This window comes from Manacus vitellinus, unplaced genomic scaffold (assembly GCF_001715985.3).
Source record: "Manacus vitellinus isolate BGI_N305 unplaced genomic scaffold, ASM171598v3 scaffold_1_pilon, whole genome shotgun sequence".
In the NCBI taxonomy this organism is placed as follows: Eukaryota; Metazoa; Chordata; class Aves; order Passeriformes; family Pipridae; genus Manacus; species Manacus vitellinus.
The window spans coordinates 15,089,322-15,108,950 of record NW_021939396.1 but is presented as its reverse complement, the minus strand read 5'-3'; the positions used below and the strand labels follow the sequence as shown (position 1 = coordinate 15,108,950).

Genomic DNA, 19,629 nt, shown 5'->3' with positions numbered 1-19,629 from the left:
CTTCATAGTAAACTTTAAACCCATGAGCACTAACTGCAAAGTCACTTGTCAAGCGAAGTGAAAATACAGATTTTGTACTTGTCACAGGTGGAGGAAGATGAAATCCTGTTAACCTAAGAAACAAAAAAGCGCAACTCATGGTTAATTGCCTGAAAAAAAAATGTGTGTGACAGGTTGCTTTCAAACAATATTTAATCATCAAAAGGACAACTGGTTTAAAGGTATATAGTTTATATTACTTGAAAAAATGATTTTTATATGATAATTGAGGTATTCATGTTAAATTTGACCGTCTTTCATGGACACTGAACCAAGTAAGGTACATCAGTTTGAGAAAAATATATTTAATACAGATGATAGTAAGATATAGAAACTGAACTTCAAAAATGGTTCAGATTATCAGTAGATGAAAGAAATAAAACAACCAAGCAAATCACAAACCACCAGACAATTTACACTCCTTAGAGTTATGTTCAAAATTGTATTGCAGTGCATATTTTACACAGGTCTCTGTTAAAATTTGTAGGGGCTGAACTTTTACACAGTAATATGATGAAAGAAAGGGGATCATGATTCACTTTAATGAGGGAATTTAATATTATTTAAACTATGCACTTTAGTCTCAGAGAAGAAATTTCTGATTTCAGGAGGAAATGCAAGGAACATCATCATGAAATCACACATTCATAAAGAAAGCTCTCTTGCAAGGAATTACAGTGTTGTTAGAGTTTGTGGTTTTGGTGTTGTTTGTATGTTTGGTTTTGTTTTGTTCTATTAAAACCACTATGTTTGAGACACAGATGCAAGGAAAGTCTTTGTGTACTCAGCACTGTTGATACGCTCTGCTGATACTCACTTCTACACATTCTTTTCATTTGATGTACATGTGCTAACACTTAATTTCCTCAATTCTAGGAGAATAACCTCATCAGGGTTCATACTAGACTAACAAAGCCCATAGTATTTACCTGTCGAAATTGCCTAAAGAACAAGCTGAAGAATTTAGCTGTGAATTTCACCAGTGAAATCCAGAGATATCTTTAGAGACCAGTTAGCCATGTGTGGAAAACTGTGTAGCAGACTAGGATGACTTATTTTATTAATGATTGACATAAAATTATTTTCATGTGTTTGAAAATGATCCCTTATTGTACTTTTTACTTTGAATTTAGAATTACAGAAAAATTTAGATCGGAAGAGACCTGTGGAGCTCAAGTAGTTCAACCTACTGTTCAAAGTGGGCTTAAAGTCAGTTAGTCCAGGTTGCTCAAGATTTACATTTTCCCTTTCCATTCTTATAACAAATTCTCTGTGGTCTTTTGTTTGTTTAGGATTTGGGGGTATTGGTTTAGTTTGTTTTGTTGGGTTTTTTTTTTAAGTTGGTGTTGGTTTGTTTTTTTTTTTTTAAATACAACTATATAAATAGCTACATAGGTTGGTCTTGAGGACTCTCATAAAAACTGTAAACTAATATTTTTATTGGAACAAATGGCAAATATATTTAATTTTGCTTGATAGAAGTATTACAAACATCAGTGCTGTTTACTGGTGCTTTAATACATTTGCTGCTGCTTGCACTGAAATTCAGTCTCAGTCTTGTTCAGAAATTGCAAATTAACTGATGAGTTATGTCCTACCATTATCAGTATTTCTAATCTCATCAGTGTGAAGGACATAGAGTGATGAGAAGACCAGAATTCAAAAGGTCAGGAAATTATTAGCTAAAAAAAATTGTAATTGCAATATTAACATTTATTTAATGTTTTATTTATTTTTAGATTTAAGATACCTTTAGATGAGTTCTATGTAGTGTAATTGTAATTTACCATGAGACTTATTTGCTGTGGGGATCCTAAAGAGTTTTTTATTGTTCTTTGATGCCTATCTACCTGGTGTCCTTGATATTCTAAATTAATGGTATTCTATAGATGTTTTTTCTTAAGCAATCTTTGGAAAAAAACCAAACCAAAACATGATAACTCCACCACAATACAATAGCCAATGTATGTCATTGGTTACAGTCATGACAGGTATGAAAGCCAAATTATAATAGTACTCTCATCACATAACCAGAAAATTTAAAACAATGAACAAAAGAAGCAATGGCCCCTAGAGAAGTATATATACATATTTTATATGTAGCAAGTCATCAGTGTGTGTACCTAGAAACCTACTCCTTGTTTTATCATTGGCAGTCTTATGAATAATGTCACTAAACCAAGACTAGATTAAAGAATTTATGTTAATATGAAAAGGTGCAGAATTATTTACAGAATATTTAGGATTATGGAAATGTATTTTTTATTTGATTATGAGGTTTCTTTTTCTAACAGTAAAACAAAGTAATCAAATGATCACGTTGCCCAGACAGGCATATACATAATTCTTTGATAAGTCAGTATCAATGCAATTTTCCCAGCAGCTTGGTCATTAACCAAAAAATACATTAATCCATTGGCAAGTATCAACACTTCAAAACAAGTTGGTCTAATGTAAACCAAAACCAATATTTGAATAAAACTTTAACTTGCATCACACAGTAGATCTTCCTGGTATCTATTTAGCTACTCAATACTTTTAAAGACTTGTGGATATAAACACATATCCAGCAGAAAATAAATACATAGTTATCCCCAAGTATTTAATTTTATGAGTGGTACGTACGCACAGCTTAGATGGGTAGGGGATTTTTACACTGAACACATATATTACTAACACAGTAAACATTACAGTTCCTCATGAAAAACAGACCATTATAAGAGCCATTTGATACCATTTAGCTTTCATGGGTGGGCCTTTTATAACCATCATTATGCTGCACTTAGGATCAGTTTGTTTCCTTAATTTGGTTGCTACACTTAAATTGATAGGAAGAAATGCAGAGGTTTTACTCCTGGCTTAGTAGATGCAAAATTCATCAAAATTTTTAATTAAGAAAAAAATCACATGCAAATATCACTCAGTAAAACACCAAAGATTTTCAGAAAGGAATGTAATGTAATTCACTCAGACAACTGAAATAATACTTGAGTAATATTCATTGGGTACAAGGCATTGACCTCAGAGCTTAAGTCCCATTTGTATGTTGAATTCTACAATGTTAGCTAGAATAGTTTCCACTGCCCTTTAAAATGAAACATAGCAAGCACATCATAACTGCAGCACAGATATGCCAGATAAGCAGCAAAATACCAGTAAGATAATGTACGTGCATAGGCCTGATTGCCACTTCTTCAAGGCAGTCATAACTAAATGTCTGAGTACCCCATACAAGTAAAAAAAAGGTGGAACACATGCAAAACAAGAAGTCATCTCCTTAAACTGGTATCATCTGCATATCAAACATGTTTAAAATTTAAATTTCCCATCAAAGCTGAGGGTTTTTTTGTCTACAATTTTCCATCTTACTTTCTCTTTGTATATTTCATTCCATTTGTATCAACTTTTTAAAATTTAAAATATCTAATGGATTTATTCAGGGGACTGTCTATTGCAGTTTTAGACACTCTGAGGTACTTGAAACATCAGCACAGAGTTGGTAGATATGACATTAGACCAACATGAGATCCATGTACTTTTGGAAAGATGGAGGCCAGGCAGGATCCCTTAGGGATTCTAGACGTGCCTACATCTTATGTTGCAGTCTTCAATCATTCCATTATAGCCTACCACTTTGGCAGAAGAAATTTATACTAGGACAGATGGACTTTCTTCTTCTATTTTTGGGTGTGATTTTCATTCACCTGGTCCTAATCTTCTTTCCCTTTTTGATTTGGGAATTGGCTCATTTAGTGTTCCCTGACCTCATAAAGAGATCCTATAAGTAATTGATACTGGCTCCTGTAGCTAGAAATCATGGGAGCTAAAAGACAATGTCAGCATAAGTCTGAGAAGAAAACACAATTCCTTCTGTCTCAATTCTTTAAAAAAATAATTTTGAATTGTGACATTCTACTTGAGTATTTGATTGAGGTGATGCAGTTCAGCTACAAAGTATCATGAAACACAGAACAGAGATACAAATTTGTAAATGAATACACTGCATACTAATAACTATGTTTGCTTTGTTCTTGCTAGTGTCTTACAAGCTTGTCAGGCACCTAACACCCACAACAAATGGACACATTATGTGTGTCCAAGACTACAGACAGTTCTGGGAGTACAGGAAAAGGCTGAGAGATATTTTTATTTATTAGCTTTTCTATGGTAGGAAGATCAGATGTTCATCCTGAAAAACTTATCTATAGAAATTCTAAAACTCCAGTATTTAAATATGGTGAAAATAAAGATGACATGCCATTTGGAGACACAAGATACATTCAGAATTTAGATATTATTTGCATGTTACATTATGATGCTTTGTAAAGTAGTTTCAGTAACGTGAATCTGGCAATGTTTTTCTAATAACCTTTAAGTGCAAGAATGGAGAATAGAAATCTGGATTACCTTGGAGCCAGAGAAAAGGTCATATGAGATATGTCATTAAGTTACTCCAAGTAGACCCAAGACTGCAGAGAAGAAAATCTCCATCATCACCATCATACTTTTACTCCTACAGGTTGTTTGCCATAACTACCCTGTGGTGTCACTTTATCATCCCAAGGAAAACCACAAACAGCTGAGGATCCAAAAGGACATCAGAAGCATGAGAATAACACCAGAGAAAGTAGATTCTTGGAAGATTCTGTACAATTTTAACTGTATTTTCAATGGGATTTTTTTTTTAAATAATTACTTTGAGCATGAGTGTTAGCAATATTGGAAGCAGATTATTAATAATAACTGTTATATTCACTGTTATATTTTTATTTGTTAAGAATTCTTGGGAAAATAAGACAGATTTTATTTGATTTCTCAGATGTCTCTAACTACTCAGGATGCAAGTGCAGAAAATTTCCTGATGTACAAATAAAGTGACTAAAGGATGTCTGTTTTCAGGTGAGAGACTAGTTTTGAAGGATTGTCTGTCATATGTATTCTCTGACTCCATCTTTATTTATTTTTTTCAGTAATGGAAGAAGTCAAATAGAGTCTGAAACAAAACACTGTCTTATGGATGCAAGAATTTATTAATATTCTGTCCCCATTAATTCAAATATTGATATGTTTGCATCTATATGAAAATCTGCAGCAATATTTTTTTGTTTTTGTAATGACATAATTATTTTCTTTCAAACATGTAATTTACAGAGTGCGTCACTCTGTCTCTTCTTCCTGTGAGTTACTGTACTCTGTCACGTGCTGTAGATTCACAAAAAAAGGCACCTATAGTTGATCTGTTTTCCTTTTTTATTTTAAAAGATTATGACTCCAAAAGTAATTACAATATTTCCATTATAATTTCTTTCACTCTCTTTTTTTAATCATTTTAAAATGACAAATCATCTTAGATTTGTGGTTTTCAAGCTTTTAGAGTCCTGACTGGAAATTTCTGAAGTTTGATCTATCATTTGTTTTCTGCTTTTACCTTGATTCTTGAGATAAACCTTAAACCGTATATCAAGTGAAAGTTACCTGCATGCTGTACTTTAAACTCATCAGGCCTTAAGGAAAGACCAGTGCCCAGCTGCGGGATCAAAATAGAGCAATCTTTTCATAAAAAGTTAAAATTATGGAAAGCAATCTCAATTAGTAATACCAAAGTGCTCCTAGATTAATTGTTTACTTGAGATTGTGATGTGGTAAATAAGATGACTGCATTTCCTCACTATCTGTGGATCTTAGATATTTGCTGCTTGACAAAGCATTGATCACTCTTTAAATATGTAGCTTTTAAAAATGTATTTTAACAGCTCTTTGTTTTGCTGTTAGTTTCTTTTTTTTCAGGTCCACAAAATTCTGGCTTTTCTGAAGTGTGTTAGTGATTTCCAAAGACAATACAGTTCCTCTAGAAGATTTTAGCTTGGATTGGATAGTATACAAACAGATTTTAAGTGAATAGTAGTCTTTCACTTCATCACAATAAACTTTTGATTAGCTAGTAGAAATTTTACAGCAGGAAGAGTTGTAGTCTAATCTGAAAAGTGTAAGAAATGTTTGTCCGTAATTTATATAAAATAATGCAGAAATGTAAAATGCAAAACATGACATGTCAACCAATCATAACTTTGATTGTAAAATTAAAGTGTCAAAACCCATCCATTCTCACTTTTAGTCTGATCTCCAAAGAACTGTTTATTCTTAATGTCATAAGGAGAAGGTGGATTCTGAAAAAGAATATACATAATAAGAAAAATGCCAAATATAAAATAAAAGTATGTAAAATGAACTTTTTTATACATTCATTGAGAATCTTCTCCACAGATAAAGCCAAACTTTCTGCAGACAACAGAAATGTTATTCCATAGTTAGCTGTTTACAGGAAATATTTCTAATTATATTTTTTGTTTTTCTAATATCAATGTAATTTTTCTTTTCCTACCATGATGAAATTTTGGATTCAGTGACACATATGCAAATTGATAAACCTCAGAGAATAGAATTCTTGAAATCCACAGGACATAAACAAATGAAGCTGCATCACCAGGGGATTTCTCCCATTAAGGTAACTATAATCCTTCTACCAATTGTTTCAGTTGTTACGTTCATTAACTTTGTATCTGCTATTTATGCTGTTATTATTTATCTGATTTTTAATACTTGGCAAATAAAAACATCCTAAACTTAGTAAGGTGCTCCTGGGGCTTGGTTTTGTTGGATCACATGCTGATGAATTCATTAAAAAAACACAAAAACCAAACAAATAAACAAAAAACCCAAACAAACCCTCAGCAGAAGGCATTGCTTATTTGAATTTTCTAAGATAAAATCATGATCTTCTCACTTAATTTGCTACTGTATTTGTTATGATCAGCATCTAATTGACCAAAATAACAGGGTTCTGCAGTATTTTTTTCTAGATACAATTTTGTTTTTGTCTAATATTCATCAAATATTTGGTTCTGAGGACCCTATTCCCATTCTACAATTCACGGCATTTTCTTATTTTGAATACTGAGATATGAAAAAGAAGATGTGATTACTTAACAAAGTATGAGTTTTGAATTCTCAGTGTATCCAACCTGACACCTCATATTTTGATTGTCATATATTTAGCTGCCCTCTTACATGGCAATGTAAAATCTAGCATCTGTTTCTCTTCAGTCTGTTCTGTGGTCTTTTTTTGCCTATGTCTCTTCCATAATAATTCATCAGACATGTAAGCATCTGTGCTGGTTTTGACTGAAGTGGAGTTAATTCTCTTCACAGTGACTAATATGTTTCGTATTTGTGCTGAAAACAGGACTGATAATACAGGGATGTTTTTGTTACTGCTGAGCAGTGTTTACCCTGAACCAAGGCCTTTTCTGCCTCCTGTGCTGTCACACTGTGAGGGGAATGGGGGTGAATGTGAAGTTTGGAGGAGACACAGCTGGGATAGCTGACCCCAAATGACCAAAAGGAGGTCCTGTACCATATGGCATCATGCTCATTATACAAAACTGGGGAAGATGAAGGAAGGGGAGATGTTTGGAGTGATGACGTTTGTCTTCCCGAGTCACTGTTAGGTGTGATCGGGCCCTGCTCTCCTGGAGGTGGCTGAACACCCGCCTGCCCATGGGAAGCCGTAAATTCCTTGTTTTGTTTTGCTTGCATGTGCAACTTTTGCTTTCTCTGTTAATCTGTCTTCGTCTCAACCTATGAGATTTCATACTTTTACCCTTTTATTTCTCCTCCCCTTCTCCCTGATGGGGGAGTGAGGGAATGGATGTGTGGTGCTTACTTTAGCCAGCTGGGGTTAAAACACAACAGCCCCTCTGATCTGTGAAGAGCAAACTGAGCATCTACCAGCAGAAAGTTTCAAAAGCTCTGCAAACTATTAAAGTAGCAGTAGCAGTCAGCCATAAATGGTAGTCAACAGAAAGGCTAGGAAAGTCGAAGAAATATGCTTTCAAAAATTAAATTATATATTTCACTACCAAGATCTTTGATGAAACAAAATGTCTTCTATGTCATTAAATATATTATTTAAATTCACCGGTGCTTTTAAGTATATGAAAGAGTAACTAAATAATTTATTTTAAAACATAAAGTTATGTACCACTGCTAACTACGTATATTTTGCTTTTGAATAACACCATGCATCTTTAAAGTGATCCAGAACATATTAAGCAATGCTTCTGCTCCTTCTTGGAAACTGGATAGTTCATATTTCACACACAAAGGCATACAGGTCATTCAGTTTGAAGCATATCTCATGCTGTTTGATTTCTATATCAAATTCCACAGCCTAATGCTTGAGATGCAGCTCTAACAGTTTTAGTATCTTTTACTCTATCAGTATACAGTGTAAAGTAGCATGAATGCCACAAGTGAAAGGAGATTTTTTTCACTCCTGTTATTTTTTTCCCATGCAGTTTACCACAATTGCATTAATCTTCCCAAAAAAATAAATAGGAAATTTTTCATATTGAAAATATGAAAAATACATCTGAAAGTTACTGTAAAAAGATTGCTTGGATATCCAAAAATATTCATTCCACAGCACAAGATAACAGAATAAATCAGGTTGGAAGGGACCTCGGGAGGTGTCTATTCCAACCTCTTGCTCAAACAAAGGAGGGGCAGGTGTGAGGTCAGTCCAGGTTGTTTAGGGATTTATACAATTAAATCTACAAGCAGAGAGATGACCTAGCCTCTCTGGGCAGTCAGGGCCAATCCTTAACTGTCCATGAGACACACTCTGTCAGCCTCCATCACCTGATCTAAGTAACAGACCTAAGCGACCACAAATACCACAGGAGAGAGGACCTTGCAATTCTAACATGCTTACTCTGATGACACACACCAAAGTCAGAAAGCACTGTTCTCCCAGCAAAGGAACAGGTCCAAAGAATATGATACCAGTATTCAGGCTTGTTTTAAAAGACCTAACCTCTGTAGAAAGACAGTTCTTTTTCACAGCCCTTAATTTAAATATAATCATGGAGCATGGAAAGCTTTGGGTTGTGAGGCACCTTTAAGTCCAAGTCCCCTGCAATAAGCAGAGACATATTCAACCAGATGCAGCTGCTCAGAGCCCCATCCAACCTGACCTTGAATAACTCCAAGGATGGGGCATCTACCACCTCCCTGGGAAACCTGGTCCACTGTTTCACGACCCTCACTGTAAAATATTTCTTCATTATATCTAGCCTGAATCTACCATCTTTTAGTTTAAAACCATTAACCTTTGTCCTATCACTACAGGCCCTACTACAAAGTCTGTCTATTTTTCCTATAAGCCTCCCTTAAGTACTGAAAGGCCGCAATAAGGTGTCTCTAGAACCGCTAGCAGAGAGGATGGGAAAAAAATCAAATCTCAGAGGACAAAACTAAGGAAATATAGAGTTGCTAAAGTTGAGAAGTATGATGTTTAATATGTCAATCTGCTAAACTGATGGTGAAAGATAAATTTCACTGTAGAACTCATAATGAGTTTTACTCTTTATCATCACAGCAGTGAAAGTAAACTTATTCCCACATAAAAAAAATGCTATAAACCTTTGTTAGTACTATCATTATTTATTTTTTATACAGATCTTACAAGATCATTTCTACATCAAGCAGATGTACAAAGTGCATCAAGCACTGAATTGCTAGCCAGTTGAAGGAGGTGATTGTCCCAGTCTGCACCGGTGTGGCCTCACCTCAAGTACTACGTGCAGTTTGGGTGCCACAGGATAACAAAAATATAAAGCTGAGTGTCCAAAGGTGGCCTTGAGGGGAAGCTGCCTGAGGAGCAGCTGAGGTCGCTTGGTCTGTTCAGCCTGGAGAAGAGGAGATCGAGAGCAGACCTCACTGCAGTTACAACTTCCTCCTGAGGGGAAGAGGAGGGGCAGGCACTGATCTCTTCTCTGTGGTGAGCAGCAATAGGACCCGAGGGAACACGATGATTCTATGATTCCACATTCACACAAAGGTACACTACTTTCCTTATTTTCCAGTATACATTCAGGGTGGGGTTTCTGAGTTACTTCTTAAACTTTTATTTCTTGTCTAGATCGAAGAATGGAAAAAAAAAAGAACTCTCACATTTAAAAAAAAAAATTAGTACACCTGAATGTTTCTTAGAGTAAAAGAACACTATTTACATCCTAAATATGAATTTAAGTTTCTGAAGATGTGAGAGTCTTATATCTAACCTGATGGATAACATTAACAATATTTCCATGATTATATATTTCTGACTGCTTTATTAACTGCCAGAGTAAAACTAATTTCTTATCAGATTTTCAACGCTGTGACCTTTTCTCACATCCTTATTCTATGCACCTACCCATGCAACCATGCCTTTCTGAGCTTTGAGCAGAACAGACAATGTCCTAACAGCAAGTTCCAAGAATGTCCAAGGCTAAAAAGTCCAGAAACAATAGTAGCTAACTCAAATGAGGATCAAATAAGCTCCAAAAGAATTCTGGTGGATTTCATCACACAATCACTCATAATGGCAACCAAGTCATTCACTTGATACACACTCACAACAAATTATCAAATTGAAAAGTGTCAAATTAAAACTGGCAAGGTGAAGTTCAATTACCTCGCTGAACTAGTTCTTTAATTAATCCAGAAGTTTAAAAGTATTCAGAAATGTAACATGTAACTGATAAGTACATTCAGAGTTAAGCAATATATCACTGATGGAATAGCTAGAGATCTAGGAAGGATATGAAAATCTCGTGATTCAAGAAATCAATTAATATGTAGGCAGTGAGTTAAACTGAAGCTCTGTAATGTGCAGATTTCATGCATGCATTGGGTGCAGGTGTCAAGGTTTCAGTAGTGGTGAAGGCTCTGTGACGAGAGGCCAGGAGTTGCCCTGTGCTGGACAGAGACAGTTCCAGCCAACTCCAGTGGACCCGCTGCAGAATGCACCTGAGTCCATCAACAAAATAGGTGGTGTCACTATGAAAACATATTTAAGAAGGGGTAAAATACTGCAGAAGCACTGAGGAAAAAAGTGTGAAAAACAGACCTGTAAACACCAACATCAGAGAAGGACAAGGTGCTCCAGGCAACATAGCAGAGATTCCCCTGCATCCCATGGAGAACTATGCTAGAGCATCTATGCCCTCTCTAGCCACACAAGATCAGATGGATATTGCCTGAACTGAAGCCCACGGAGGACAGGCTGGACTAGGGAAAAGTGTAAGCAAAAAGAAGCAGCAGAGAGGTAGGCACTAACCACAACTCCACATTCCCCATCTCCTCTGTGCTGCTCAGGGAAGGGGAAGGTAGAGAGATAAATGAAGTTGAGTCTGAGAAGAAAATGGTAGGGATGGAGAGAAGATGTTTTAGTTCATGTCTTTATTTCTCACCATCCTGCTCTCTTTTTAAGTGGTAATTAATTAAAATAATTTTCCCAAAATTGAGTCATTTTTGCCTGTGATTATGTCCTGGCTTAGGCTGGAACAGAGCTAATTAATTCTATCCCAGTTGAAACCAAGACAGTTATTTGGTAAGTGATCTCCTGGACTTATCTTGACCCAGGAGTTTTTCCATCTTATTTTCTCTTGTTGTCCTGTTCTTGAAGGGGAGTGATGGAGTGGTTGGTGGGCATCTGGCAGACAGCCAAGGTCAACTCAGTACAACCTTTAATGTTCTTTCTTACATGCCAATTCAGAACAAACATTTTTTAAATCCCAGAAGTGTATTGGAAAGAGATAACACTTCTCTACTGAATAATAGACAATTAAGCTTGAATCTCTTTAGGGTTTAAGTTTTTGTGTGTCCTTGAGTGCATTCATGTGTACATGTTGACAAGTAATTAAAGATGTTGAATTGCAGCTGAGAGTATTGCAAGATTGAACTGCAACATCCTAGTAATTTTCCTTCTGTCATGGTTTGAGAGCTCCAAAATCCAATTCCCTAGTCCAAACCCCCTCCCACATCTCAACCCAGTGTGAGATGGGTTTTCCAGACACCACACGAGACTCAAATGGAGGAAAGGGAATATATATTACAATGACTGTACAAATAAATACTACAATACATTATATACAATCTTAGCTATCTCTACCATGACATAAGTATTTACAATGGATCAAATCTCTTCTCCCCTCCAAATAAAAGTCCAGGAGGGAAGAAGGAAAAGATCCCTTTCCACTCTCAGAGCAGCAATGTCTCTAAGGCAGCAGGTCTCTATCCTCTTCTCATGCAGCAGCTGTAGCTGGATCTCTGCCAATACACACGAGGGGGTATCCAAGCCCCTCGACCACTCGTCTTCAAGCGAGGGTCTTCTCTTCCATGGGCTGTGTTCACCCAGACAATGGTCACGTCACCACGTCATACCACGAAGCACGGGGGTCTTTGTGACGGTCTGTATCTTCAGGAGATTCAAGTCCCCTTTGCAGAGCTCTGTGCTCTGTCTCAAGCTGCGGGGGGGGCCAAGGTCACCCTCTCCGCATTCCTTCTCTGAGCTTTTCAGCTCCTCTCTGCAGTGCTGCTGCAGTTTTAGGACTTCCATTCAGTAGGAGTCCATCCTTTCCACTTAGGAAAGGTCACAAAAGGAGTTTGGGGTTTTTGGTTCAGTTTCTTACCCAACTCTGTCTCTGTTTGAGCTTAGTTCTCTCTCTCTGCTGCTGGCTCTCTCTCGGTTCTCTCAGACAACTCCGTGTCTTCCTTGGCTGCATGTTTGTTGCTGCTTCTTCAGTTATCTCTTGGCTCTTAGCCACAATCTCTGGATGCTGCTTCTGCTGCTGCTCTGTCTCTGCTCACTCACGGTGGAGAAAACTTCTTTAGCTTCTCAGTCACAGACCTCAGTCTAGTTTAACACTGTTTCTGAGTTTCTATGACCCCAGCCAGGGGCTGGGAGGCCGTGGCCCCCCAGAGGGGCTCTTGCCCCTTCAGCTCGTGGCTTCAGAACATGGCTTCTTCTTCTACCACAACTACAACTACCTTCTCTTCCGTTCTGCTTGTGATATGTTTATATTTTGCAGAAGCGCTCATTGGGTAAAACCTCAAAACTTCAAGGGTCACCACCCCCTGGGGTTTTACCATTTTATAACTGCAGGGGGAAAACTGTTTACCCCCACCACAACTCTCAAGGAAGCAGTCACCCACTGAATCAGGAAGAAAGTAAGAAATGTAAAGGTTTCCTTAAAAGAATGCCAATTAAAATATGAATAGGAGTAACTCCTACAATTTTTACATGTATATTCAATCAGTTTAAAATAAGTAAACAGATTTTGTCTTTATAGTCTATAAAACAAAAGAAACTAGATTGAGCAGAAGTGGTTGACTGGGTTCAAGTTTTACTCTCACTGAAAATTGTAATAAAAATACGTTATCCTTTATTCAACAATTCATTAACAAATTGACATATGATTTATGAACTAATTTATTTTTGTCAAATGACAATTTTTCCCTGTCAAAATGCAAAACTGCTCATGCAATCTATTATTTTATAAAATAATGATCATAGGTCAAGGTTGAACATTTTAAATTGAACAACTGTTTTGAACTAAACAATAAAGTACTCATCAGGTTCTGGTATCATCATTATATTCTTTATAAAACAAGTTTCTAAAAACTGCCATCATCCATTATTAGCGTGAAACTTTTCTTATACAACTGTTCACTTTTTTTTAGCATCAGAAATTAAATAGACTTTATAAATTATTATCTTTCCTATAGCAGTCAATTTATTTTAATATATAAAAATATCAAGAAGAACTTCAAATGATAAGAAGAACTAGACATCCCACTACCATACAAATAGTCTTTAAAAATCTCTAGGGTGTGGATTTGCCTGCTTCTTGTGGAGAAAAACTGGTCAGAACAAAACATATCAAAATAATAACTTGGAGAGTACTTGAAAGCATCCTAGGTCCTTAAAGTAACTAGAATGAAAAAAAAAAGAAACAAAGAGAACGTATTTTTAGCCTCTAGTAGCTAGAACATTGTGACAATATAGTTTATTGTCCTCATCTTCTTAAATCTGGGTAAAAATGTACAGTACATTTTAGCAGATCTTGGAGCTTTCAAAACATCAAAGGAGAGGAACCTGCTCCTTCCAGTTTTCCCAGAGTTCTGACACTGACTTCACACCAGTTCTAGTGATTTGCACACTTCTCTTGATGTGAATTCATTTAACCACTCCGATGAAGAGCTAATGCTTCAAAATTCAGTCATCAAAGGAAAGCATATCCACAAAATTATATGCCTGAGGAGTGCCAGAGCCAATGGAAAAAAAGTGAAGGATAACACTGCCAAATTCAGAGGAACATGGGAGACGGATTTGCTTCTGTGAGTGACAACAAGCTTTTAGATGAGTTGGACTATCTTTTGTAACTTTGCCTTAATGTGTGAAAATAGCGCAATATGGAAAGGAGAGATGCCATATTTTGCTTATCACTGTTGTAAGTGCCAGGAACTTCCAGAACAGCCTCAACTTATACTAAATATTCTGTAGAGTTTTGGAATTCATCCATGAGCAAAAGGTTTATGACATTATCACCACACATGTTATTTCTGTTCTGGTACAGAGATAAAGTTGTAGTAGAAAGACACGTGAAGGAGGAAAAACTATCTGCATACATTTCAGAATCTATGCATTTAATATGAAAAAGTCAGTATTATAATATTGAGTAACTGCAACATATAGAATAAAACCTACCTAGCTGGAAAACTGACTGCAATAGCTAAAAAAACAAAAAACACAAAACCAACCAACAAATAACACAAAACAAACAAACAACAACAAAAAAACAACAATAAACAAAATCAAATGAAAAGGCTACCATGGACTTTATTTCATCCCTTTTATTCCAGAAAACTTTCACTCTGAGTCAAAAAGAACCTACTTTTCTCAGAGGCCCCTTGTTCACTTTAAAGGAGAAAATAAGAAAATATAGGCAGAGTATGCAGAAAAGAGTAAGAGAGGAAGTCCAGAGGATGCTAGAGTAAGATGTCTCTCCTCCAACATGGGGTATGACCATGTTTCTACTTAGAGTCTGGAGCACATGGTGCTTCAAGGCAGAGCCTGAAACCCATGCAGTAGAGAAAGAAGTATGAATAAAGATATTATTTTTGACCACTGGAGGGAGAAATTAAGCTCTCAATTTCCCATATCCATTCTGAAATGCCCTTGGGGGTGGGAAGGGTAAAGAAGCAACAAAACAGACAACCAAATTAAACACAAAGTGGAGGAGAAGAAAGATAGGTTATAAAGGAAAACATTTTACATTTACAGATCTGAAATTCTGAAAAAGGTAGATCTGGGAAAAAAGTTGTGACACTTGAGGTGCTATTTATCCCATCAAACCATAAATGAGACCCTATAACAATCTTTACAAATCCAGAAAAACAAAGGGCTCTAAATTAATGCATCTGTTAAATAAGCTCAAAACATACACTATGTAAGCGTAAATTACATAAACATATGATTTTCAGCCTCATAGCAGGTAAGTAATTAATTAAATACTGTTTATAACATGTAAGATACCATAGCAAAACATCTAGCAGGAAAATGAAAAGCATTTTTTAAGGAAATCATACCTGAGTTTAAAATAGAAGATAAAGTCCTACTTCCAAGGCAGAGAAATCTGAATTAAAAATTTGGACTTGGAAAATGTAGATTATATTCCTTTTCAATTTTTCTCCTTCTCCTACAGAATGCATGTGTAGTCTTTCCCATTTCTATCCCCACAAAACCAGAAGAAGACTTTCAAGGAATGAAAAAACTCTCCAGAGTATAATTAAGTTTCTGATTTCCTAAAAAAATTTCGATAATTAAGTGTAATTTTTTACATTAATTGACTGCTCTCTTCAAACATCTCCTACGATATGAAATGAAAATTAAAAAATACCAATTATAAGAGTAATTTTTATTACATGAAACATTTTTAATCCAGTATAATATAACAGAAGAGTATCCGGTGCCTTATTCTAACCTCCACTTTTTATAATCTTCCAGTAACTGATCCAACCAAGAGGAAATATTGCCAAAATTAACAAAGATGTACCACAATCATTTCATGAAAGAAATTTTCAAAAATTCCGTTACTTTTGCTGAAATCAGGTAAGAAAATGCAGCTAGTGTTTGTCTCTGTATTTAGGTTTGGATAATAGCTATGTGCTTATAAAATGCTCATCTGTAAATAATGTGCAACTAGTATGTACCTTGTAATAAATGGGGGTATGTTTATAATAGAAATAAGAGTCCACTTAGCTGATCTACTTTGCAGTCATCAAAGAATAGGTTAGTCTGTGTTATATGGATTCCATATCAGAGCCATTTTGACTGACATTAACAGAATCAGACAGTGGAGTGAACAAGACTTTTAAGGGAAATAATCATTCATGCAAACAGGATATCTCACAGAAAAACGAGAATGAGTAAGCCACCCACATTTCATACCAACATAAGGAGTTACAGTTCTTACTTTTTACTACTGTAACTGATAAAAACAGTAAAAAAAAAAGCCTACGCAGGAAGTTTCAGACATTTTCACTGTCCTTGTATTATTGGGATTTGTGTTTTATAAAAATTTTAAATATAACTTTTTCAAACCATTGAGTCATATAATCCAAAATGTGAAATCAATTCAAAACTATTTTTGTACACAATCCATTTATGATAGCATACAGAGAATAGGATTTTTTAGGACATTCAAAATTGGTCCTCTGTACCTTTCTTGAAATGTTACCTTTGAACTATTGAGCAAGAATAACTGACCATTACTTTAAACACCAATCTGGAAAAAACACTTTGTTTAAGCAAACATATTTTTATTAAAAACAAAGAAACAAACAGAATAAATACATTTGTGTCATGAAGGTTATAATTATTATTTAAAAAAAAGAAAAAAGTAACTCCTGTTTTTTATATGACTTCTTCATGGCTTACTATCAGTTAAAAAATTTCCAACAGCTGCATCACATAAATCACTATTAAGAACCACTGCCATGTAAATCTGGATCGCATTAGCATAATAATGAAACCTGGTATTACAGTATTGTTGATCAATAACCTTGTGTGGTTCTAAAAAGCAAACAATGCCCCATAATACTCTGGGGGAAAAAAAGAAAAAAGCCCAGGCTTAATTTCCCTAGACAATCATCAAGAAAATCGTAGGTACAGAAAGATTAAACACAGGTCATATTGCTAATTATATGTGTTAGGCCAGAAATAGAAACTTGTCTAGAGTATTTGTTGTTAAGGAATTTTTGTGATTTTGTAAATTTGGTAATTTAGTGAAATCCTAAAAAAAAATTAATCTTCAAAAGAGATAGAACTGCAAATAGGAAATGCTTAAGTCAAAAAAAGAAAATTATGAGATTATGATTAACCATGGTGGTCTTAGAAAAGTAGAACAGAGATGGATAAAACAATTTCACTGAGGAGTGTGGAATGGAATGGAATAAGAGATAAATTGTAGAAAATAGATAAATAGTGAAAGCAATATTATGAAAAGAGGAAGGTACAAATACATCCAGTACTTATTTTTCAGGTGAAACACTAGTCAAATCCATTGTTTTTCACTTTAACTTCCGAAGAGAGAGACATCTTCATTCTAATTTTTTGCCCTAACTGTAAGCTTATAATATCTTATGGAATTTATTATACAGACACTGAGAATGAGACTTGTCTATATTATTGATATGTGGAAACATGCTTATAATACTTTCTATAGTCTTTAATTTGGAAAAAAAAAAAGCAACTTTAACTCATTTACAGAGTGTATAATATTTTTTTCCTATCTGAGTTTTGTATTTTGGCCAGCCAAGAGGTTTACTTGATTTTTTTTTTTTTTTTTTTTTTAAATATGGAGGATTTTGTGATGTTTTTATATTTTAAGTATTTTTTTCAATTCTATATTTAAATATATTTTCACTTCCTGTATTCACTTGAAATCACAGAGGAAAGGAAAATAATTAATAGAGATTATTACTGCCATGATTCATTTTCCCATGGTCTGGGTTAACAAGTTTACAATGGCACTTGGACTAGGCAAAGAATATTTTTGCAATTTTCAATATCAGATTGCTATGAAAGGTGATTAACCTGATTTGCATGTCACTGTGACTTTTTCATCCAGGTTATATTTATAGACTTGGATTATCAAGCACCACAGTACATAATGAAGGCAGGAACCCAAGAATTTACTTAGCTTCAAATTAGAAAAATAAAACCCCAAACAATACTTTGACTTAATTGCAGATTTTACCATGGTAGATAATTTTGTCAGTTTGAAAATAGTGTCCTTTAATATTTACTGTTTCCTTCAAATAGTAGAAATCTTTTTGCAACTTATCAACAGCTACTTTATAAATGACAACTCAAACACTTCAGTATATGAAAACTGACACTACAAAAGTAGCCTAAAAGTACTAAAAGTTCAGCTGTTATCAGCACTCAGATTTTGCCATTTTTGTGTATGTACAGTTTCATTTGGGAGTTTACATGGGTCTACTATGCCCTTTACAGCATCCATCTCTTATAATTCCTCTTATATCTCACTTTTTAGTTACTAAAGTTACTCTCTCTCTTTTTTTTTAAACTGGTGTAATAAAGATTTTATATATATATACTCTCTCTCTACAACCTTCCTCAGTTTTGTATTTAGCATTTATTAGTTAGATCATTACACTAGGCCCTGTTCATTTCAGCAGCACGGCAACATTCCACCCAAAAATATGAGCTCTATTCATTGTAGATAGGTACTGGTTACTCTAGAGAAGCTTTCTCATCAATAATTTAAATGACCTTGTAAAAGAGTGTTAGAGAAATGTTGATCTGCAGGCTTTAGCACTAAAAGTCTTTATTGGTTTCTTTCAGACCACAGTTAAGAATAAACAGCATTTGTCCAAAACGAGATTCCTTTTTCATAGTATTAGAAAATCTCAGTTAAAACTTAGTCTACTTATATAGTTTTAGTATGGGGCATATATAGAAAGTGACTTTAAACTGTCAGCAAGAAAAGTGAATCTATTTCATCTTAAAGGAAGTTCTAATATTGTTTAAAACTGGACAAAATACACATTTGTCTCTTCACACAATTTGTTTCATACTATAGGGCAGCAGCATTTAATTAGCAAAATTACTTCAGCCTTTGGAACAGATGTTATAGATGTATAGAAGCTAAGTTTCCCATACACCTTGAAGAGTAGATGTCTAGTATATGTGTTTCACAATGCAAAAATCAAAACATATTGGACCATACAAGAAACCTGTATAAACTCGTGACTGAATTTGTAAATCCTAATAAAAAAGACACTTTTGCATAAATATCTGTGTTACTATATTTAGATCCCAAAGACTTTCACTGACTGCAGATGAACCGATGGCAAATTTGGAGATTTTTTTGATGCTACCAACACTTAGAAAGAAACTCTGGAAGGGTTTTTTGCCTTTTTTTTTTTTTTTTTTTTTTTTTTTTTTGGGTGGGGGGTGGTTGGCAGAATAAGTCACTCATCCATATCAATATATTCAGGGAATTCCAATATATTTTTTACATTAACTTGTTCTTAGGTAAATAATTTGGATGATAAAATATTCACTTCCAGCTGTGCAATGAATCTATAGGAGTCAGTAACAAGTGATCACAGTTACAATTTAAGACAAATATTAGAGAGACAGAGAGAAAAGTTCTCTAGCTCAAGCCTTAT

At 34.9% G+C, this 19,629-nt stretch overlaps 1 protein-coding gene across 1 annotated transcript in view; it reads right to left on the bottom strand.

Moving 5' to 3' along the window:
• The window catches only part of CSMD3 (CUB and Sushi multiple domains 3), a 604,389-nt gene that overhangs the window by 500,893 nt on the left and 83,867 nt on the right, over positions 1-19,629 (bottom strand). The window contains exon 3 of the mRNA XM_008929222.3: positions 1-113. Coding sequence (XP_008927470.2) covers positions 1-113 — 113 coding nt within the window. The remainder of the gene's footprint in view (positions 114-19,629) is intronic.